The 25,231-nt window shown below is 34.0% G+C and overlaps 3 protein-coding genes across 10 annotated transcripts in view; 2 read left to right on the top strand and 1 right to left on the bottom strand.

The window, feature by feature from the left end:
- The window catches only part of LOC131853724 (potassium/sodium hyperpolarization-activated cyclic nucleotide-gated channel 2), a 198,963-nt gene extending 196,039 nt beyond the window's left edge, over positions 1 to 2,924 (top strand). For all 7 annotated transcript variants that reach the window (XM_059204738.1, XM_059204736.1, XM_059204737.1 and 4 more), the window contains one exon: positions 208 to 2,924. In XM_059204738.1, the coding sequence (XP_059060721.1) occupies positions 208 to 842 (635 nt within the window). In that variant the 3' untranslated portion in view covers positions 843 to 2,924. The remainder of the gene's footprint in view (positions 1 to 207) is intronic.
- Positions 2,925 to 4,549: 1,625 nt separating this feature from the next.
- LOC131853817 (transcription factor TFIIIB component B'' homolog) lies at positions 4,550 to 19,749 on the top strand. Of its 2 annotated transcripts, none has more exons than XM_059204865.1 (10): positions 4,550 to 5,309; positions 6,142 to 6,380; positions 6,954 to 7,084; positions 9,687 to 9,791; positions 11,904 to 12,026; positions 12,586 to 12,763; positions 13,202 to 13,414; positions 13,949 to 14,159; positions 16,563 to 16,694; positions 17,667 to 19,749. In XM_059204865.1, the coding sequence occupies exons 1-10, from the start codon at positions 4,739 to 4,741 to the stop codon at positions 18,311 to 18,313; spliced, it is 2,550 nt and encodes an 849-aa protein (XP_059060848.1). In that variant the 5' UTR covers positions 4,550 to 4,738; the 3' UTR covers positions 18,314 to 19,749. The 2 variants fall into 2 exon arrangements, with proteins under 2 accessions (XP_059060848.1, XP_059060847.1); XM_059204864.1 differs by having other exon boundaries at positions 16,563 to 16,739.
- A 531-nt stretch (positions 19,750 to 20,280) lies between these two features.
- On the bottom strand, positions 20,281 to 25,067 carry LOC131853787 (tRNA selenocysteine 1-associated protein 1). Its single transcript, XM_059204826.1, has 6 exons — positions 24,833 to 25,067; positions 24,373 to 24,504; positions 23,105 to 23,333; positions 22,647 to 22,864; positions 21,155 to 21,323; positions 20,281 to 20,464 (listed from the first exon to the last, which is right to left on the bottom strand). The coding sequence occupies exons 1-6, from the start codon at positions 24,863 to 24,865 to the stop codon at positions 20,343 to 20,345; spliced, it is 903 nt and encodes a 300-aa protein (XP_059060809.1). The 5' UTR covers positions 24,866 to 25,067; the 3' UTR covers positions 20,281 to 20,342.
- Between the last annotated feature and the right edge of the window lie 164 nt (positions 25,068 to 25,231).

Below are 25,231 nucleotides of genomic sequence, written 5' to 3'. Positions count from 1 at the left end.
AGAAAGCCGTAACAGACTGCCCACAAAGTTTAGATATAAAACTTCGTATTTGGCACGTTAATTAAGTACGGAAAGATCATAGGGTAATCTTACAAATTTGAACACTATAGTCATACTAAGCCAGAGACAGATTTGGTAACTAGTATAGTTGTAGTCTAGTTAATGTAAGAGACCAATCACTAACATTAAAAATTATATTTCTTTCAGGCGATATCATCATAAAAGAAGGGACCATTGGAAACAAAATGTACTTCATTCAAGAAGGTATTGTGGATATAGTAATGGCGAATGGTGAAGTAGCTACCAGTCTCTCCGATGGTTCCTACTTTGGCGAGATTTGCCTGTTGACTAACGCTCGCCGAGTAGCTTCCGTCCGCGCGGAGACCTACTGTAACCTATTCTCATTGTCCGTGGACCACTTCAATGCTGTGCTCGATCAGTACCCGCTAATGAGACGAACAATGGAGAGTGTCGCAGCGGAGCGGTTGAACAAGATCGGCAAAAACCCCAACTTGGTGGCGCATCGCGAAGATGACACCACCTCTGAAGGCAACACGATAAACGCGGTGGTGAACGCGTTAGCTGCGGAAGCGGAGCATGTCAGCTTATCGGACGACAGCGTAGCGCGCCTGTCGGAGCGGTCGTTGGGGCTGGCGCTGCAGCCACTACAGGCGGCGTCGTGCCGCATGGCGGGCGTGGCGCTACCAGGGCTGGGCGTGGCCGCGGCTGCGCTGCCGCGTCCCAAGTCAGAGCACGACTTCAGCTCAGCGCAAGCACAGCACCCGCCCCTATCGGCCGCCGGTGCCGCCTTCCATAAGTCGGACGCGGGCATCGCGCCCTGACGCCGCACCCTGTGCTAGGCCCGGAGAGTCCGGAGGCCGACGCCGACGATAGCAATACTAGGCTTAGTGCGAGCCGCCGCGCCGCGCCTCGCTAGTTGTAGCGTAGACACGAGTATTATAGCTGCGACTTCGCCGGGCGCGCCCGCATCGCGCCGCCCGCTGAATCTCATTTTGTGATCTTATACTTAATTCTCCTGTGTTATAATTTAGGTTAAATTTTATATCATTGACGCTGTGAGGAATCGACGAATACGCGACGTATTCCGATTGTTTAGATATACCTGTTATATATTGAAGAATGATACTATTGAATCTTTATAGAGATACCTTGCCATTAAAGAAAAAATAATTATATAGACTAGACTGAAATGTAAAGATATCACTATTTTATGCTTTGTTGGCGTATGAAATAGACCTCTATTGTTAAAGCGGAATATTTGATCGCGAAATATGAACCTTCGAAGTGTATAAACGTTCCTGATAATTAATCATGATGAATCGGAGATGTTATAATTTGAAGTTATTTATAAAAAGGTCGTGAAAGATCGTAAAGCACGGCGCGTATTTGCATAGCATTGTAGGCGCACCGTGATAAGTTGTTACTATTTACATCTTGTTAGGCGAATGTTAGACATAAGAATAAAAACTCATCATAATATAGGTATTCAATTGAGAGATGAACTGTTAAATCTTTAGCTCGAGGAGACTGTAACTTTTTACACATGTATGTAGCGCGTGAGTGCGCGTACAGTGCTAACGCAGATATGCGCGCGCGCTCCGTGGACTGCACAAGCGACGCACAACTGAATGAGCCTCACGCGCGTTTCCAATAGCACAAAGTTGCTTTATTCATTTTAATTATAAGTAGTCATATCTACCGATAATCGACATAATTAGCGCAAACAGTTTTCTCGGTTTCCTAAGTAGAGGTGGATCAGTAGCGCTTCGAATCTTTTGAGAGTCATTTCTTTGTGTAAATATTGTAATATCGAGGATTCGCCTAGCGCGGTCGTTTGATGGAAGTGTAAGCGGGCGCTCGTCCGTTCGCGCGAGCGTCGCGCGGTCCAGTCAATTATTCCGTGCGCGACGAGACCCAACGTCTCGGCACTCGATGCACCACTACACTTCATACTTTGTTTTAATTGTAGGTGAAAATAATTTATTGTCGATAGTAATCATTTCGTAGAATAAGTAGGCCGGAGCGTTAACAAATTCGGACGAATTACGTTATGTGATAGAGCAGTGATTGCCTGCGCGCGCGCCGCTCGCCCGCCGGCTCGGCGACAACTCTCTGTAGATTGTAGATGAACTGTGCATGAAGACAACGACATGCTTCACTTTATTCCATCTCAATTTATTGTCTCTTGATTCTTCATTCCACGATAGCCGTCTTAGTTGACTCAAACTATTGGGTATCACGCAACCGCTTACAAAGTTTTTACATAATAATTTTAAGTTAGACTTTTTTTAACTAGATACCTAATTATGATACATTACAAATTTCTATCTTAGCATTGTTGAAGTGAGCTTCGTCGCCGAGCCGACTGCCGCGCGGTTCTGTTTTGGCACGAATCATCGTTGACTATTTCTTATAGTGTCATGACAATTTGTGAAGATGGTTTTGCAAATGTTGACTTTTTAGCCAAAATATAGTTAATGAACGACGAACCAATACGCAGTAGCTTACTTGTAGATGAACGCAGCCTAGTACTCAGTTTGGCGACTAACACCAATAGTTACTTTGTACTGATAAGATATTTATATACAATTGGTCTTAGCAGAGTGACTATCTGTCAATTTATCTTATAAAGAGAAAATATAATTGCGTTAAGCTCTAAAGCATTTATTTACTCTTGTTTTACGTATCTAACATTATCGCTTTTGTAAATTATATAAATTTTATAGAAGAGATCTATTTTTATTGTGAAGTTGATCTACTGGATGTAAGTAAAATGAAATCAAGAGTTCTTTTTTAATCTGGACTGTTATTTATTAAATATTTTACTGATTTCTGGTATCTATTTTCACCAAAAGTGCTCATCGCTGTCAAGAAAATTAGAAAAATGCATTAAAGAATGAAGAAAACTGCATATTTGTTTTACTTAATCTTAATTAAACCTATAATTGGCAATAGTAAACAAGCTGTCAGCTCACGTAATGGAAAATAGTAACCGACACACACACACACACTCTGTAAAAAACACTACTATACATATATCACCTGATATACTCACTATTATGAGTAACAATAGCATTGCACATATCCCGTAATAATACCTACCCCCAATAGTATACGTATGTATATGTGTGTATCTCATCGCCGAAACCAACTACCCACAAGCATACTATTTAAAAACTATGTAGGAATAAATAATTACCCACATGAATATAATGGTTGGTTTAGTACAGTTATTTCGATGACTCAATGTTTCAAATTGAAATAAAAAGTCTTGTGTCAAAATGAATATTTTTATTGCTGTTATAAGTCAAGTAACATCTACTGGATTGGTGACATGACTGAAAAGTGTATGTTATCTGTAATACTATACATTTTTATCTAGTGGTCTAAATGTAGGTAAATATTGAGGACAATTTTTTAAAAGCATCCGGTACATCTGATGGTATATGGTTAGTGGTTACCGTAGCCTAAGGACGCCTGAGACACCAAGGATGTCATGTATGCCTTAACGACCCTTAAGAAACCTTAATATACCCTTCTTGAAGAACCTCATGTCTCGTGAGAAAATAATCTAAGTGTATGCGGGAGGATCCTCTGAAACCGCACTGTCCGAGACTACTTAGGTTCTAGCGTGTAGGGATGAATTCCCTATCGACGGCGAACGGTGTGCTGGTAAAAGGTAGCCTTAACACGTTCACGCCGGCGCGTGCCACCGGTGGCCCACACTAGATTGTCTCATTGGACGGCGCGTACCACCGGTGGCCCGCCAAATGAAGCGCAGCATCAATTAGAGCGCTGCGCGCAGCAAACGACATTAAAGTCAGCCCCGGTGTGAACGTGTTAAGCATCATGTCGTATAATATCTCAGAACGTCAGAACATTCTATATTCGGTAGAACAGACACAACGAAGCGAACGCATAAACCATTTAGAATCACTTGCCAATGTAGTCTAAAAACCGCTTACAATCAATTCATATTACAAAAATGCATAGGCCAAAAGTAAGCGAAATATATTACTACATACTATAAAAAAATGATTACGACGACTCTATAAAGTCAACCATATTATAATATTAATCATAATAAATCTGTTACTTACTTCAAAAAAAAATTTATATAATATGGTAACTATGTGGTATATCTGTGTAACTGTATAAAAAAGACAGAATACTTTACTAGTTTACTACCATTAGACAAAGAGCACAATAATTACATAGGAATGAAATGGAAAGCTATGAGGTGTCATACCATAACTGAAAATTATTCAGTTATAAAAATAAAATATTGAAATCCTTTTTTAAAATGGAAGGATGGTTATCTAGTCGTCTTTACTAATACCAAGGAACATAATACTCTAAAGAGACTAATACATAATACATACATGACATCAATGTTAATGCCATACAGAAGATATCAATGTCAAAGTAAAATGTCAGTGTAGGCATGCCTATTATCTCAATCTGTGCCCGACTACTGTCTTTGATCTGTGATTAGTGCTTAACCTGTGCTCTGGTGTGTGTGCCAATGTGTCAAACTTGGTCAACGTGTTTTTGTTGCTTTTCTAAATATCTCATTAATTTAGGCCAGAAACATGTATAAATTTATAATTACGCCATCACAGCATCACTATTTAGTTCATTTACTATGACTTATCTTATTAAATAATGTGACAACTGATTTCTCTCGTGTGAAACATCACTGAAAACTCATATCACCATGTCCACGAGAAGAGCACGGATAAAAGCTGTGACTTCCTTACCGCCCAGAAGAAAAAATGCTGATACTGCTGATAAAAATAAACAGGAAGTAGAGAAAACTATAAAAAGTCCAAGAACTCCTCGTTCATCTAATAAAAATAACGAAAATTTACAGAAAACATCTCCTGGACCTAAACCACTGCCTCCTTTATTGCCTCTTCAGGCCGTGTCACCAAAACTAGTAAATACATCTTCACCTCAAAATAAGACAACCAAGGCGTCTACACCTACTGTATTAAAAATTATTAAGTTTCCTGATAAAGTTCCAGTTATTACTACTACATCTGCATTCAAAGCTAATGTTTTTGCATCGCCCCAAGCAGTAAAGAGCAGCCCCGATAGAAAACATATTGCATCACTTATAATACCCTCACCAAAAAGAAATATTCATAGACCGACTGTATCACAATTAGAAAAACTAGATAAAGATGTTTGTGATAGTGGTAGTGAAGACTTCCAGAGAGAGAACAGGTCAGAAAGTGATAATGTTGCATCAGGACTAGGGGAGAACAAGAGTGATGTACCAGATGGTAAAAAGTTATTTGATTACTAAAAATTAAGATTTAGTTCATCCACTCCAGCAAAGAAAACAAAATTGTAAAGTCATACCGATTAGTCTCTGTTTGTTTGTTACTTTTTCATCTTAATATTTTTTTATACTATGACTAGCTGCCCCAGCAAATCTTATTTAGCTATAAAAATTTAAGTACTAATATTGCTTTTAAAAAATAGGTGTTGATTATAGAAGCATAACAGCTGATGTGTATAAAATGTTATTTACAAATAATAATGATAAATATATCTTCTACATCTAAATGTACTTATTCATCAGTCTATCAACTATATTTTATTTTATGGATGAATCTCGAATAGCTCTAAACATTTCCATTTTGAGCCTGGGACTGTTAGTTATTTTTATTTTATTTCTAGTATTATTATTTATTATTATAATTAAGGTATTTTAAATGCTTACTAACAAGTATGGCCATCTCCAATATATCTGTGGTAAGGGATTTCTTTTTTCCTTCATGTTACATTTAATGCACCTCATGTATGCTATTACACACATGCATTTCTTTACATTATATTTTTTTTTATTCATATTCATTATCCATATTTTCAATATATTTTGGCTTTGTAACATACATTTATATGAAAATATATAAATTTATTATTATTATATTCATTATAGGAATCATCTATGCTAGAGGCATGGAGGTTAATTTGTTAGGATAAGCTAATAATGGAATAGATTAGAATAAAAAATTATTTGTTGAAATAATCTTAAATTGAAGTATTTTCAATATTTTCAATGGAGCCACTTGCCCTACAATATTTATTAAATTATATTTCACTTTACAGATTATAGTGTGCCCAGTGTACCAGAAAGTGTCACAGATGAAGCTGTCATGGATGGTATTGTTCCCTTGCAGCCCACCCGCAGTGCACCAAAGCCTATAGATTTGTTGAAAAACGAAATTATATCGGAAGACGCAAAGGTCCTTTTTGATCCCATTGTGCCTCTGCCTTCCCCAAGCAAAGTGAGACCTAAACTCCGTCCTGTACCAAGATTAGGTCCACATAGAAGAAACAGTATCCAGGTATACTTCAAACTATATTTATAATGCATTATACTGTTATGCTAAATGAGTTGGCCATAAATTGTTAACAGTCTGCCAGATTCGTAGCTAGAACCTTTCAGTCTAAGTTTGGCTGTAAACCGCTAGGACTCAGTACCATCACTTACTAGTAACATAATTTTTGCTAATGTATTAATTGTGTGATAATAATGTCCAAGTGCTACTAATCTATTTTTGTTTATTATTTTTTTTTGGTAACAATTTAGATTTAGTTTTTTTATTGTATTTTATACATTGGTGTTATGTTTCTTTTCTTTAAGACATTTATTTTTGTAATGCCATTCTTTGTATTATGTGTTTTCTCTTGTAGTTCAACTGAATACATATTTACTTTAGCAGGGAACTTTTAGCCATTAAATACAGTCCTCCATCACAATAATCATCTACTACACAGATTTTCAAAGATATATCTATATTAATTAATAAGTCTATACACTTAAAGAAACTCACATAGTATAAACCACATATTGTGACTATTTTAAGCCTGGCATTGATAGTAGTGAAATTGATAATAAACATAGGAATTTTAAACAGGGTAGTGCTAGTGAATCTGAAGATGAAACTCGTAGAGCACTCCTGGGCAGCGGCAGTGTGACGCCAGCTCCGCCGCGGCAGCGCCACGACTCGCACACATCGCACATCACACTGCAATCATTAGTCAGCAGGTAAGAGTAATCTTACAATACAGATACAGACATCGCTATTGATTATAATATAATAAATATAATAATATAAAGCAATTTTCTGCAAAGAATTCTGCAGTGTTACTTCCGCTACCGCTAAACCGCCAAGGCTCGACTAAAATATGCTTACTACTATGTTCACTTTATAATAAACTAGCTGTACCCGCGACTTCGTCCGCGTAAAATAGTGACCTTAACCAAATAATAAAATATATATATTAATAATCTAACCCAATAAAAAAGATTCTCTCTAGCTCCAAAAATGAAAATTTCATTATGGCTGAGTCCTGTGAAGGTAGGTACTAATATTTTCTCAACAGCCTAAAAAATAAGTTTCAAGCTTCTAGCTTTAAAAATGTCAATACTTGCATACCATATTTCACCTTTTGACCCTTACAACCCATTTTCGTTAATTATATTTAATCAATACGCAAAAAATAAGATTCAAATTTCAACCTTTAAAAATGACGATACTTCTATATAACCTCCTCTTTCAATCTCTTATAACCCTTTTTCGGATTAAAAAGTAACCTATGTCCTTTCTCAGGATCTAGATTTTAAACTTCATTTAAATCAGTACAGTAATTTTGGCATTTAAGTGAGACAGACAGACAGAGTTACTTTCACTATCGTAATATTAGTAAGGTATTTATTAAACTGACCAACTGACAAAAAAGCGAATGAAAACAGTTTCATCGTTCTAGCTTCAAATATGACGAATTTCCATAAAAACTATTATCTGCTATTTAACTTTATTGATAACATTTTTATAAATTTAAATGTCATATTTATTTATATTTAATGTATAGTCTAAAAATTTCTTTAACTTTTTTGTAAATTGGTGGTCCAGTTGGCCAATAACATAATAAAAATTTGTTAAATCAAAATAATAGATGTGATATTCTAAATTGCAAACATCCCTCTACTTGCGCAAACCATACTTTGACTCTACTGGCCAGAAGGGAGAAACGCGTATTCCAACCCTGAATAGCTCGGATGGAACGGTAGATGTTGTTTCTTCCATAAATGTTGTTCATATGTATAGACAACTTCATTCTTAATATTATATATTGTTTTAATCTTCAAAAATATTAATAATATGTGATTACGATCTTGTCCAAGAGCAGGGTCATCAGTTATAGCCCGTACCAGGATTATATTTATGTATTTATAAAATAATATTGCAGAGCAAACGATTATACATTTAAATTTATAAGGAGACAACGGATTGACAATAATCAGTTGCTCGCGCAACTTCGCTCGCGCTGCTTATACAAATGACATTTATGTTTATTTATGTCGCATATCTAGTACAATATTGGTGTAATTCAGAAATTAAAAATTTTTAAAGTTAGACTTAATACCACAGTTATAAAGTAGACTTTCCAAAATTTCTAATTTTTTAGTTAAGCCAGTATTATACTATGTGTGTATTAAACCGCATAAAGATAACCTTGTATTTCCATTTTCAACCCCTTACAACCCTTTTTTCGCATTAAAAAGTAGCCTATGTCCTTCCTCGGCGTATAGACTATCTGCGTACCAAATTTCATTTAAATCGGTTCAGTAGTTTTGGCGTGAAAGCGAGACAGACAGACAGACAGACAGACAGAGTTACTTTCGCATTTATAATATTAGTAAGGATTGTGGACTATTTGACTTTAAGGAAAGTAGAGTGATCTTTATTGCCATCTCTCAGATAACCCGTAAATCGACAAATGATTGGTCAGGAAGCTCCAAGCACAATTTTTTTTTTTTGTAAAATACCAGTTTGTGCATATATTTTTATAAGTATCAAGGAGGATAAAGTAGCAATGTCCACCAGTGCACCTAATATATCTATTTATAAAAATGAAAATAAATACAATATAATTTGTATGAGCTACCAGAAAAGTGAAATATAAACTGGATATTAAAAGAATTATATCTTCTTGAATTGTATAAATGTTGTAATGAAAACTATTTTTTATATAAATTAATCTGCATCGGGCAGCTTTATCCTATATAATTTATATAACATCCTATATAACATTAAACTACCTTATTTATTTATATTTATCTGGTATTTTATTATTTGTGGTATTAAATCTGTCTTCCCGTTTAATTGGATTGAGTTACATTTTTTTTATGTAAACGGAATGACAAGTAGTAAGCTGGATGGCCCTCCTGTTAAGCGGTAATCGTTGCTTATATGTATATATATATATATATATATATATATATATATATATATATATATATATATGTGATGCTTCATTCCAGAGAAGTAAGATGTCATGTCTCTCTAATATCTCTCCTGTAATATCACTGTCTGATGTGCACCCTACATCCGAAACCAAGTAGAGTAGAAAGCATGCTACTTGACTCCTTAAAACGGTGGATTTCACGTACCCACAGAGACGACTTTTTAGTCTATATACCTATTGTGATACAGCTCTGACATGACATGCCAAGATTCAATTTAATTTATATAACACAGTGTCCAATATAGGTACTTAAATTAAAATGTCGATTAATTCGTCATGTCTCATTAACTGTTTACATATAAAATACATTATTGTGTACATTGGAAATATTGTTTCAGAGACGTAAGCAGAGTACGTAATGACTCTGTTTGCTCAAGTGTGAGTGTCGCGACAGTACCACCGACGACGGCAGCCTCGCCTACCAAGGAGAAGCACATATCCAAGTTAGAGTTCATGAGTATTATAATATTAAAAACTTTGTATTTACGTTTTACGAAAATTGCGCAGATGGAGGACTATGAAATTTCGCGCACTTGTAGTTTATATTTTTCTATTTTTTTGTTTATTTTGGCGGCAATTCAAAATTTAATTTGAATTGTATTTTGTTCTAAATGGGCAAAAATAAAAGCTGTGACGCGTCAACTAGGCAAATAATTGTAAATTTACATGTAGATCATAAATGGGCGTACAGAAGAATAGCTGAGCATTTAAATTGTTCTATTAGAAAGTTTTTAATGCAATGGATTATTATAATAAGCACATGGCTATCATGATACTATTCAAAATGTTCTCAGAGAGGCTCAACCAAAAAAATCCTCTCCCAGAGAAGCTATGCTAATCGTCCGTGTTACTAAAAAAGATCGATTTAAAGACTCCAACCATATTTAAAAATGAAGTTCTTTTGCCTGATGACCCGAGAAACATCTCGTCAAGACTGATACGCCAATGATTAGTAGAAGCTACATTGTTTAAAAGAACCTATCAAAAGGTACCGCTTCTTACCAAGCAATACCGAGAGAAGAGATTATTATTCGCTAAAAAATATGGTAATTGGAATGGAAAAAAGTGTTATTTTCAGATGAAACGATAATAAATATGGTAAATTCCGATGGAAAGTGCTATGTTAGACATCCTGTAAAACAATGCTTTTAATTATAAATACACAGGAGTATTGTCAAGCACGGTGGCGGTAATATTAAAGTTTGAGGATGTTTTTCCGAATATGGAGTTGAGTCCAACTGGATATTCGGAAAAACATCCTCAGATTCTTCGGAAGATTGAAGATATAATAATCAATGTCAACATAAAAATATGTTAAAGTACACAATGATTCTCTACTCGGACGATCATTTGCCTGTAAACTGGATCTTTCAGCATGAGAATGACCCTAAACACACGGCTAATAGCGCCAAATGTTTCCGTAGCGCAGAGTATATCCGTTTTAGACTGGCCAGCAAATAGTAAGGATTTCAACCAGATAAAAAATCTTTGATATATTGTTAAAAAGAAAGTCTTAAATTAACATAACATCAGTCAAAACGAACTACATGAAGCATTTGTAGATGCATGGAATTCAATCCCCCTATAAAAATGTATGAAATTAATTGAATCAATGCCATTTCATTGCAGTGCTGTTATTGAAAATAAGGAATACGTCACTAAATATTAATTGTAACTATTGGTAGGCTGTGGGTAGTAGCTATTTCGTAAAAAACAATACTAACTACTAATTCTTAAAAAAAATAGTTTTTTATACTTTTTTGTTGGTGTTTCTAATTAGTTGACCACTATTGCTCGTACCTAAAAACTGATTTAAATGTTTGTTCGTAATGTAAAATTGAAACTGCTCTAGTGTAGTGGGATTTATATTGTTTTTCTAATATTTGATGAATCGTTGAACATATTGTTGTCCTAGTTATTGTTTTATTTCAAAATAAAAATTATTGCGGTGAAGTATGTTACATAATGTCAAGAACCGTTGGTAGTGTTTCTAATTATGCGTCCACCACTGTATATATATATATATATATATATATATATATATATATATATATATATAATATGGATTAAAATACGTTTACACATAAAGATCACGTTTTAATGTGAATGCTCATATTGTTGCTTACACAGATTAACTATGTATATTTAATTACCCTACATATAATTACTTTTTTCATAAACGACATACAAATAATCCTTCAATGTACATGATATTTTAAAATGTACATAAAAATATATCTTATATACTAAACGACAATAGGAAAATAAAAGGTGGGGAGACACAGTTTAGACACTGCAGTGCTTAGTAGACAATATTGTTTCTTATTAGCCATTATTAAATGCAATTATTATATTGTTGTATCTAGGTAACTGTGTCCTATAGTAGTCTTTAATTGTATCCATTTTCTAACTTTATGCGTTGTTATTTCGGAAATAGACAATCTCGGATGGCGAACAAGAAATACAAATTACAAACAAATAGTTATAATAAATATATATGATATAATATAAATAAATTACATAAACAATACATAATTGTATTAATCATATATCAGATCCCGTCGACATGAAATGAATCGCCGCATGACAGCAATGCGCCGCCGCCGCGAGACCGTACAGCGTGACAAACTCACTATGTACGACCTGATATTCTACAATCCCACCACAAACCCCATTGTGTAAGTATAATTTTCATTTTGTATTCCTCTATTGTAGACAATACAAACAATTGCTCATAGCAACGCACGCATGCTGTCGTTACGAAGATATTTCCAAAAATACTTTCTTAACATTTTGCTCATTTATCAAAATATTGTATGGTTTATGATTTCCCGTTTTATGAAAATTAATAAAAAAATATAATAACAAAAAATTATCTTAATAATTAATTTTGTAATTTTGTTTATAAGCACTCACTAAGTGGAAGTAACAGATTTAGCCGAATGTTGATGGTTTTAACTGTATTTTACTTTTTGTAACAATATTTACTTGTGTTCACTTTCTAAATTGTGTTTAAAAAATATGAATCCAAATAAGAATTGAACTCTATATGTCGATTCTATTTTTCCTATGCCTATTAATTACTTTTAATTAAGAGGCATAGGAAAAATACTATAAAAAACTCATATATTAGAAAAATAATTAATATTCGAAATTCAAATATAGTTACCGATCATAGTTATGAGCACGTCAATAAAGTTTATTCGTTTTTTAAATCCTCATTTTTAATACCAACAGCCCAACTCAAGATGAGCTTAAAGTAAAGGAAGCAAATGAGAAAGAGGTCGATAGAAAGGTAAAAGAAGCTGAAGAAGTAGACCCCGACGATCCGCCGGAGCCGGCAGAGTCCGCCGCACCCGTTCCTCAGATCAAGCTCGGTCCGAATGGCGAGATTGTGCTCGACGAACAAAGTTTGGTAAGTATTAATACCTAGGTATATGATAATAACCAAACTATTAAAAGCATAAACTGCTTTCACATGTTATCATTATCGGTTTCCTAACCAACTCTGAAAATGAAAATTTTCAATAGTTTAGATTGTTGTCAAATTTTAATTAATAGTATCAATAAGCAAAAGGTCAAGTCATTTTACTTTTTTTTAAATTTTGTTTTCCAGGCATGTTTAAAAGTTATAAATTATGTCTTTGCTCTATAACCTGATGTCCACTATTTTCCAATCATAATTATGACTAAAAAAGGCAATAAAGTACTTATGATTGAAGAACCCGGGAATGCGCGTGGTGCCGGTGCGCGCGTTCATCCTTATTGTCTTGGCCAACATTTACATACAGTCTTTCCTGCATGAAAGCAATGTACGTGTAAAGGCAGCTATTATTTATGTTGATCATTGCAGGTGATAAAACAAACGAAAGACCGCGTAATCTCGTCGGTGGTGCACGAAGGGGCGTGGTCTGGAGGGGGGAGATACTCGCGTGCGGCCCGAGCCGCAGATTGGAGCGAATCAGAAACCGTACGGTTCTACCGCGCGCTCGCAGCCATCGGCACCGACTTCTCTCTGATGGCGCCGCTGTTTCCGGGTCGCACTAGGAGGGAGCTCAAGACTAAGGTATGTAGATGCGTGCAAGGTTACTTTTTAGTGTTATAGTTGTTGTATAGCAAGTGTGTCTGCCTGTGCTGAATCTGAAAGGTCCAAGATATTAAATGAATTTTATCATTATAATATTACTGACACGATTTTAATATTTATAGGTATTTGCTCAGTTATTGGTAAAGATATTGAAATAGTTAATTACTGGGAGATTATAATTCTGGATGAGATTGCTTTATTGTTTAACAAATAGTATACTTGTATAGCCATATATGATTACAATGTTATCCACAAAACATCATATTTTGAGTAGTAACATTGAGAAAACGATGTATGACACTTTACGAGTATATTAAATAGCATAGGGCTCGTATATTTTTTTTCCCTATGAGATAATGTTGCATCCACCTATGCTAGCGGTGCACGCGGCTTTGCACCATAAAGGGTGATATAATGAGCATATTAATAATAACAAGCCTAAATCCAAAAGTAAGCCAGTAGTATTACGATAATAGATTATTTTAACGTAAAACATACGTGATATATCCGCAGTTCAAGAAGGAGGAGCGGCTGAACTGCGCCCAAGTGGACAAAGCGCTGCGGTCGGTGACGCGCTGGGACGTGGTGCAGCTGCAGCAGGAGTTCAGTGACGAGCGCGCCGCCGCCGAGGAAGGGGCGCGGGTTCGACGCCACGAACTCGCTCGTGCTCGCCGCGCGGAGCGGCGACGGCAGCGCGTCGCACACGACTTCCAGATGCGATATAGTGAGTACAATGTTAATGTGTATATATTTATTAAAATTGTTACTTATAATAATAATTATTATGGCATCGATAGCCCATTTGTTAGTATTTTTTTTCTAATGTGTTATGAAAGATATTTTACTGTATTATTTTCCTAAGAAACAAAGAATAGCTGGACATTACATCTAGGGGAAAGATATTTTAATTTCATTAAAAGCAAAAGACTAGTTAATTATTACATTTTGTGAAATTAAAAAAAGTGCTCGAAAGAAAAGAACAAAAGAGTTCAATGGCTAAACTAATAGGGAAAATAAGCCTGTTTCTTACTTTCCACAACTAAATGGCTGAATATAATTTAATAAAATTTAACTTTAAGAATAATTGTATTACAAGTATTAATATATTTTTTATCTCAAACAAATCATACGAAATCGCGAATAATAGCTAGTAGCTTAAGGGGGGAGACTCATGTAAATGCCTCGAAATCGGTCATTTTTTAATATTTTTTTATACAGTGAAAAAATAATTTAATTGTTTAGAACTTTTAACACAACTTTATTAAACATTTTAAGATTACAAAAAAAAGATTTTTTTTTTTTTTAATTCAAAATGGCGGCTCAGCATGATGTCTTGTAGGCTGCCTCTGACGTGAGGTCCGAAACTGCTCCATTTGTCACTCATCTACCATTGATCTGAAACACACAAAAAAAGATTTTTTTTAATTTCAGGACATATAAACGGAAAGGATAAACCTATAAAATTAAAAAGAAAAGGATAAAATCCAATATAAAATAAGCCTTAAAAAAAAGTTACGATTTTGGGCTACTTTTTTGACCCGTTTGACCCCAAAAAAAGTAAGTAATCAATCAGAAATACCCGAAGTTGTAGGTTTATCCTTCCCGTAGTAATGTAGAGAAAAGCCTCACCAAATTTCAAACAAATCGGTCAATAATTGTTTGAGCTACAACACGAGCAGTTTTTCAAAAAGTAGTTTCGAGATAATCGCGTTTAAAGTTTCAGTACAGGGAAATGAGTAGTTTTACTGAATTATTAATTACTTACCGACTAATTTGCAATTCCAGGTCCATATAACAGCCCTTCTGCCTCCTCAAAAAGTTGTTTTTCATCTATTTGATGTTGTCTGCGAGCTGAACGAGCATCTTTGGTCTCTGAAAGGCTTTTACGATTCTGTCGGGTTATTCGCTCCTCGTCTGTACTATCCGCAAATATCTTAGCATAAGTGCCAATATTCAGATTCAAAAGGTTCATTATTTTTAATACGGAAGTATAACCTTCATTAAATATCCCAGCAGCAATGTAAACTGAAATTTCGACTACTTTTAGTCCGGAATGCAGGTGTTTTGGGGATAATCGCCAAACTGTAGTGTTAAAACATTCGTTCGCGTTCTGCGTATGACCACCAAGGCATCGCTCAAGTAAATCATCATTGGACAAATTTTGATATATTGGTAAAAGATGCTGTTTTAAATCTTTACCAAGTATTTTTATTTATTTATTTACGTACTTGACAATACGTACTTCGGCCCGCTCCACTGTATTAGCTATAACTTTGTAAATATTTGAGATTTTTTATTTCCGGCTCGTCAGTACACGCTCAATATAGTATACTTTCAGAATATCGAAAAAAAAAATCGATTTTTTGAAAATTTTACATGAGTCTCCCCCCTTAAAAGCCCACATACAAGAAGGTCAATAGCTGGTCACATTCACGTATAATATATATGTATTGAGCCTAACAATGAATTCTTAGCAGGTAACTTATATGAACATCTTGTTTTACTAGATTCGATCTAAGTACCTTTCAGTCTCAGTGGCGTAGTAAAACAGCAGGTCACAACACTCTCGGAATATAACTTTATTATTAGTGTGTATCACTTTTATTACGTTTGATTTTTTTATGAAACTGGAATGAGAAACAAGGTTACTCATTCCAGTTACCCACCTATTAGTAAGCAATGTAATTTCAATGCCTAACCTGCATCCTACAATTGAAACATAGCTATTAAAAATCACGGGATCTTACCACGTTTTATTTTTATTGAGTTCCCGCTATTTCGGCAGTATTTCAACCGCCATGATCATAGTTTACCGATGATCATGGCGGTTGAAATACTGCCGAAATAGCGGGAACTCAATAAAAGAGCTAATTATACGTATAATGACTGCGTCAAATTTAAATCTATGAAACATAGCTCATACAAAGCAGGCTACCAACATGTTAAACAACAAGACGAATATAAACAATCATACTTATGAATATAAATGTTTGCACCATGCGAGAAGTCGAACCAGTGGAAATAAAGTGGTGTGCACACACAGCTACACCACCAAGGCCGTCATGTGGCATATATTTAATTTAAGTAATTTTTGACACATTACAATAACAATAATTAAATGTTACAGGTAAAAGTTCGAAAGCTCTGGAAACTTCCGTGTCGTCGAACCACAATGACCCTCGTTCTGTGGACGACCTGTTACGAGACTCCCTCAGTGAAAAGAGGCAGTCGGCTGCCACTCCTACACGGCAGAAATCTGGTTTGACAACGTTCAATTTAATTAGTAGTCCGAATTATATGGATGGTAATATATACTTTTTAATAGTTTTTAGGTTTTGGTACGCGGGATTTATTAGGTTTGGTGACTGGGCTAAATTATTTGATCAGCAAAAATACTCTGGAATCTAATTCCATTGGCGATTCCAATCCAATTTTGAAACGTAATCAACACTAATCCGAATGAATCGATAAGAATGTTAGATCTTATCATTGAAGACGAAAATTGTGATATTAATATAATATTCATGGACAATTCACACAAGATAGGCAGACCTTGTGTTATGGGTATTAGACAAATGATGACATTTTTTTGTTAATACATACATAGAAAACACCCAAACTGATACAAACAATCTTACTGATGAATACAACGGTTTGTACAGTACAAGAATCGAACCCACGATTATCGGAAGAAAGCGGTGTGTTAAACCGCTAGGCCATCGAGGACGTAAATAATTTGCTAATGTATAAATTAATTACGGTATAATTGTCATTGAATCGGAATGAGTTTCCAGAGTAGACAGGCTGACATTGTGCATGTCTTTTTATATTTTAAATACTATGTTTATGTATTTACAAATTTCGTCATTCCTTCATTTCATTTCATCATTTCTTTATTAGTTGCAAAGTACTCTCGTCATATATCCATACTAATTTGTCTGTTTGTGACATGTTCATGTCTAAACTCACTGATACCCGTTTGTGTCTCTCTCTTGATACTAATAATATAAATACAAAAGTGTGTCAGTCTGTTTGTTCATGGCTAAATAACTGAACAGATATCAAATGACATGAAGATTGGTTGTATCATGAGGACGGGCAATTTTCAATAGTCATATTTAAAAAAATATCTGGAAGTTGGTGAAATCCACTATTTCACTATCTTCCAGATAATTCTTGAAAGTTTGTACATGATGTGATCATTTATAATCTTCATCAATATTATTCCCAGGTATCGAGCCTACTTGCGCAAACGATCTTATAAAAATGGCAATGCAAGCTAATCGACAAAGAACAAAATCGGAGCAAAGCAATCACTCCAACATACAAACACCGAAGCCAAATAACGTCCCGCTAGCCAGAGCTGAACAAATCGGACATCCAAGTACACGAACACCGAAATCAAATTACGCAACATTGACCACTGTAAATAACTATCCAAAGCATCTGGGTAAATCGAATGTAGAAATAGCGTCTATATCACGAACGGATACACCGCAGCTCTCGGTTAAGACTCCAGAAATTATAAATTCCTTACCGACTACGCCAACAAATATAGAGACAGGATCACTTGTAGTGTTAACTGTCAATGACCCAAAATCACCTACAAAGAAGATGCTGCAAACTTATATTGCTCATGGTGGTGGAAGACTGACTCCCGTCGAGTTACCTCCATCAATATTAAGCTCCGTAGTAGGCTATATGAAGAAAGGGACGCCTAGAAGCAATGCGTCGACTACGCCGTCACCTCAACTGATGTCACCTAATAGTGTTACAAGCCAAGACAGTCGGACTAGTGGCAACCCAAGTGTTATCAAAGTGAATCCAAGTCCCGCAAAGAAACAAAGACATAGTTCCTTTACTATAACACAGCTTTAATTTATGATCTATATTGTAAGATTTTCTTTTTAATGTTAAGTTATAATAATATGCATGCATTTGCAATATAAAATGCCATCTGCATATACTTTAAATAAAACAGAAATAGTTTTAATCTATTTTAGAAGCTACCGTTAATTTGAAATACCGTGAATTTGTGAAAAAATTAAATACCAATTTAAATAAAAATATGGGATGAGATGTAAAAGGATGACTAATAAACTATATGTCGTTTAGCTACATGAACATATTGAGTAACTTACAAAACGAATGAATAAACATAGAGATGTCTTTTTGGAAATCGATTAAAAATTGAAAAGTTTTCGTTATGACAAGGAAAGATGAATTTCGAATTAAGCATATAATACTTGAGACATGTTAACAAAGTTTCTTATTGACATACCATAACGACGTACTAATGGCATTTTCTATTGTAAATACTCTTTAAGATAATATATATAGTGTACCTAAAACCCAATAGCCAATTAATGTAGACCCTTCGTCCATATAGTCGACAATGATGGGTACTTGATTTTATTCGATTGTTATGGCTCTGGAACAGTGGTGCCAATAAAATATACCTCTGAAGTTCATGTCTGAATCTACAGAACACCTAATAGAGAATAATGAAAATTAGGTCCCTCGAGGAATAAAATTTCCACACGTATAAATTGCTGTTTTTTGTCGGTTGTAGTTATATCAGTGCTTATATTAGCTAACCATATTATTGTAACTACCCACGAATGCGACTAGCGACTTGCCTTGCTACGTACGGGTAGCATGACATATAAATTATATATACATCTAAATTTTCGTCAAAAAAATCTCTATTGATAAATTAAATCCGAGTCTAAAAAATATGCGGTGACAGGAAAGAACTACACACATAGCTCAGACTGAACTACAGAGGTCAGTTCAAGCTTGTATAAAGCATACTGTATACTGCCGAATACATATTATATAAAAGCGCATTTGATAAAATTGTATTTTATGTTTATCAAATAAATTTCAGATATAATCGCTTTCCATCCGATGTAATTCCATATTGTAGACAATAATAAAGTAGGTATGTTTTTATACATTTTTATAAATTTGACATAAGGGAATCCCAAAGTTTTCAATCTGTTTAAAAGTAAATAAAAAATACCCTAATTCAGTACCCCTCTTTTGGAACACAGTCAAGAGTTAATAAAAATGTACTATACCTACATTACGTTTGATCATTCAATGACAAATTAAGGCACTACTCGCGTTGCAATTACTAATTATTCAATAAAATATTGTCCTAATTGCGTTGCAAAATATGGCGAACGAAATAGTGTGAAACGGCACATTCCAATGTCGATCTAATGTGGTTTAAAATAGACGTCTGTTCTTGATTTTAATTCCTGCCCATGTATTTATACTTACTTGTATTTTAAAGATAATCAAGTTATTAAAATATTGTTTTAATTTATTTCCATTTTATTTAAATATATATACCACCAAATTAAATTAATTTCTAAATTACAAAAGAAAAACTTCACCCACCATTGGCAATTGATTCTCACGCCCTGCATACTAAATCAGTTACCTCCAACGCACACTCAGATTATGAAATAAACTATCTGCCGATGTTTTGATAAGACAGGTTTTTAAGAACTGTATATTAAGGTTTTTTAAACGTAGACAACAGCGAGCTCTGTATTATAAAACAAGTTAAATCGACATTTTTGTATCCTCTATAAAAGATTTTCCATGTTATAGTCTATTTTCGCAGGAAGAAATCTCTCACTCTATAGTTCTATACAACTACATACGAGTACCTAGGGACCCTTGACCATAAAGATCTTAAGGTGTACTGTATTACAATTCCACAAGAGTTAATATTTACTTGAAGTTGGGCTAGAAGTAAATTCTTCCCTTAGTGCTTATGCATTAGCAAGTACTTTTATAATGTTTTGAAAGTTGGATAATAATAAAATAACTAAAATTTAAAAATTATATATTTACATAATTGCTTATAGACTAAATTACATTAGCATTCATATCAACATGCCTCGATGCATTCGTGAGGCAACCACTGGGACGACTCCAGACTGTCCCACAGGGATAGATCTGGATCAAGAAACTCTTGATTCATTTGATCCACGTCTATGATTTTCTTGTGTTCTGTAAATAAATATATTTATATCCATATTTTAATTTTTACACAAATTTAAGAGATTGGTGTATTTCAACATCCTATGGTGAAAGGTATATCTTAGGCCTCTACAATGGTATTGCATGTTACATTGCCATTGTAATGTAACCACGGGCGTCATGTCCTTGGTAATAATTATGTATACATATACGCGACAGCGGCCATCCATTCACTATAATTACATTGAACATGTATAAGTATAAACATAGAAAAAGTAAATGACTTCTTCGAAATGAAACTGATCACTTTACAACTAACGTTTCTTTCCCGTATGTCTTGACTAATAACTTAACGCATAAATTGTATGGGCTATACTATACTAGACAATGGAACGTAATAATTATACTTTTTTAGTGGTCAAAATAAAGTAATACCTGTTGAGATTACTAACGCTATAACCACAGAGAAGATATGAAATCATTGCTATAAACTCAGCTGAAAATTGAATAAAGATTTTGCAATAACGAAGAGTGTAAGTACGACTCAGGTTTCATACTCTAGTTTCAATAATATATGTTAGTGAAAAAAATTAACTGGAGGTATAGAGACTTATCTTCAATGGCGTAACTACACCCATGCCTCTGGTGTCACATGCCCTGTTAGTATGCCTCTTCTTGATTCCTCTGGCTTTTCTTAAAACATTAATTGAAACAACTTACCAACAAGTGCCAAATCATCAGTTGGCGGTTTTGCGGCGTTGGCCGGTGTAGCTTCGACCGGGGTTGCTGTCTGCGCCGCTACGGCACTCTGGTCGCCCTGCCCATAGTATCCAGACCACGCTGAGTAATTTTGCCAATAGGCTGACGGATCATAATATTGGTTGTACTCCTATAATCACGATCACTCATCAATATTCGAGGCTTTTAGTTCTCGAAATCCACTTGTTGTGATGAGTGAATTGTAGAGTTTCAAGCAAATATTGAAGTGAAAACTTCTTTAAGCGTGCTGAGCATTTTATTTTAGACTATTAAGAGAGATTCATCACGCTCGACTATCTAACGCTCATTCCGGTCAAGTCAGCTTGAGTCGACTAAACAATCGAGAGATATTTTGCTCAAAGTCAATGATTTACTAACCTCGCTCTAATGAAGTTTTCACTTTTATCGTGTGATTTTAAGCACACTGTTTTTATTTTATTTTATCTATTCCTGTAGCAATTCAGCTATTTTTATGAACTTTATTGTATAATATTGAATAATTATACTTAAAAGCTGTCAAACTAATTTATTACGAGCCATAAAGCATTAACTATAGCTAAATATTATAGGCCAATAATATATTTACTATTTAAATTCAATATATTACTGATGTCAGCTTATTAGCAAAAGCTTATTTTTACGATCATATTAGCAAACTCTTCAAGATGATAGCTAGAAACATATTTAAACTCTTGTATACATTTTTTTAAAGTAAAGTAAGAATTAGGAGTATAAACAGTATATCAAGAAAAATATTATATAAAAATACACAAAAATTATGGTTCCAGCTTTATATAAAATATAATTAACGTATGCAATGCAATACAGTACAACAAAGCGGTAAATACACTACTTAATGGAATAAAATATGCATGTAGACTAGAGTGAAACTATTATGAATATCTGAACACAAAATAAACTACTACTATTTTGTCAAAATGAAAGAATTTGACAAAACACTCAGACTTAAAATGGATTTCAAAGTATATTTTTTTAAAGTGGATACGAGAATTTTAAACAATATGAATGAACGATCTCGTCATATCATTTAAAGTGTGAAAGTAAATTATTAAAAATATTATTATGTTTAAGTCATATTGGGTAGTGTTATTCTCTACGATACGAATATTACATATTATAATACATTTATTTTTTTACGTACAGAGAAATCTGTACTAAAAAAAATTAAATTACGATGCGATAACATATCAGATTCAGTCCGAACAGCCAGAGCCCCCGTTCGAATAGCCCATTAACTGCCTTCTTTGGAAATGCACTAATCGAACGGCATCATCGACCCAAGCCGTCCTAAACCTGATAATATGAGCCTACTCTAAACTGTATTTGAGAATCACCTCAATCACAAATCAAGCCTAATTATGTGTTGTATAAACCTATGTTATCATCCATTATGTTGTACTGTATTAGCAATAGCAATCAACTCAAAGTATACCGTTCCGCTGTTATACGAAGCATTTGTTGCTGTTGCCGTTGGTTGAGTTTGTGAAGCCATCGCTCCTTTAGGCTTTGGCACTGCTGTGCAGATTTTAAGTGGCTTGTTACCAAGGCCTGTATATCCATTCATGGCGTATAAAGCGTTGCGCTGTTCCTCTTCATTGCCAAACCTGACAAACCCATAGCCTTTTGTGTAGCCTGATGCATCTAATATTACTGAAATGTGTTGAATTAGTATATCAATTTAAAGTTGTAAATACGCTAAAGTATTAAATTTAAGTTTAATACTTTAGCGTATTTTCGAATATAATATATAAGTTGCAAGTAGAACTTGCTATTAACTTTCGTTTAGTTAAATATTTATTTACATTCATATCGAACATGTTTCTATTTGATTGAATCATTGGTATTTGGAGTAATGGAACATTAAATATTTTTTTATTTTTTTATTCTTACCTTTGGCAGTCTTAATTGAAGAGTATTTCGAAGCGAATACCCTATAAAGCGAGTAATCATCAACATCAGGACTTAGATCTCCTACCCATACAGAAAACTCCCGCTCCTGTTGTATATTGGCACGTGCCTCTCTAGATGCTGTATTGAGTCTGAACCTTACAACGGGAAATGTACCGGGAATAGGTTTACCATTCAGTTTGTGCATTGCATCTATTGCTTCTTCATCAGTCTGAAATTAAACATTATAATCAGTATGACTGTCTCAATGGTTTAGCATACTGGCTTACTTCAGATTGTCGCATCGAACCCGCATATACAATATTCGACAATCTGAACAATTATTAGTATTATTGTTTGAAAATCCAATCCACCAGATTTTTTAGAATATCATAAGTGGTCTGTATTGTAAGCGCTTCTGTGATTGATGGTTAGTACAAGTTTATGCTATTTATACTATGGTCAGTATATATTAGGGTCAGTAGTTTTTGTGTAGCCTCTGGACATAATTTACGGAAGCTCACTCTGCACTAATTATTATATATGTATAACATAATTTTCAGATGTTTGATTGCATGGTATGATATAATTGCAATGGTAACCACAGCATACTAAATATTGCTATTATTACAGAACATATTTCCCTTTCTGAGTAGGGATGATTATATTACACAGGAGTATGGATTTTTTTTGTGAATAATTTTACTTAGATATCTTATATATGAGTACAATACAATACAAATACATACAAATTATGTCTGAAATATTACTGTTAAAAACTAAAACCTTTAACAAGTGCCAATAATCAAATCCGTAAAATTAAACAAGTTTTAAAAATTATCAAGTCTCACAGGGCTCTCTTTAAATTATGAAGGCCTAAGTAATAGAACCTTTCCGCACACAGGTTGGATTCAATAGATGGTAGAAACACACACATTTAATAGTTTAATAGATTATTTTAATCAGTCTATGTATATTATATATATATTTTAAAAAAAGTAGCTATGTATTTATATTGGTTATCTAGTGTGCATAACACAAGCTCTGCTTAACTTAGAGTGATGTATGAATTGACCTAAAACATTATTATTATTATTAATTCATTATTCTCAATTTTCCTTTAGTGTGACAAGTAGTGTAATGTAATATTATTTGTGGCTTCTATGGGATCCTGTAAATTAGACTCTTGGCACAAATTAAAGTAGTTATTAAAGTAACTGATCTTTGTAATAATGGAGCATGTTGAAACTATGTAAATAAATTTTGAATACCTGGAAATGGACAAAGGCATAGCCAGCTGGTTCGCCAGTAAATTTGTTCCTCATCACCTTAACTGCAAGTGGCCTCTGTCCCATGCGATGAAATGCAGCCATTATGAAGCTCTCTGTCATATTGGGCTCCAACTAAGAAATAGATATGAATTTATCAGAGATAGAATATTCAATACAATTGTCTTAGTGCATGGTGAAATATGAGTGCAGTTCCCACAATAATAATTTCCTTAAAATGGTTACTGAAACTCTTCCACAGTTACCTACAATTTACTAGCAACCGGCATCTGTGTTATATTCTATAACAACTGGTTGAAAACAATAATGTTGTAGTATTTGTGCAGTAAATTTAAGGTTAGGTTGCCCATGTTTTATATGAAGTGCACTTGTTAATAATAAACACAATTAACAATGATTATAATGAAATTATAATATCAAAAAATAATAAAAATTGACTTACACTGCCCATCCAAAGTTGACACTGCATAGCCATTTTTTATTTGATTACGAACTGTTATATTCTATTTATTTATTTAGATCTCGATCGTGAATACAATATTTCATTGATTAGCTTCCGAATCATGAAACCAAACAATAACAAATTTGTAAAGCAATCACAAATATCAAAAACCATAAGCAAAACACAAAATTTTACTAAATGACATTACATTATCCCAAGGAAAACGACAATGACAATTGAATGAAACTGAATGATTGAACAATACATTTCAATTTCAATTACTTTAGTGATGTGCAGATCAAATGACAAAAATATTTATACTTTTATCAATTCGTCTTTATTATTATTAATTTACACATATGACTGATTACAGTTAATCATTATTACTATGTAACATTG

Source organism: Achroia grisella, unplaced genomic scaffold (assembly GCF_030625045.1).
Source record: "Achroia grisella isolate CSIRO2021 unplaced genomic scaffold, CSIRO_AGI_Agris_v1 utg906, whole genome shotgun sequence".
Classification (NCBI taxonomy): Eukaryota; Metazoa; Arthropoda; class Insecta; order Lepidoptera; family Pyralidae; genus Achroia; species Achroia grisella.
This window is presented reverse-complemented; position numbering and strand designations above follow the sequence as displayed.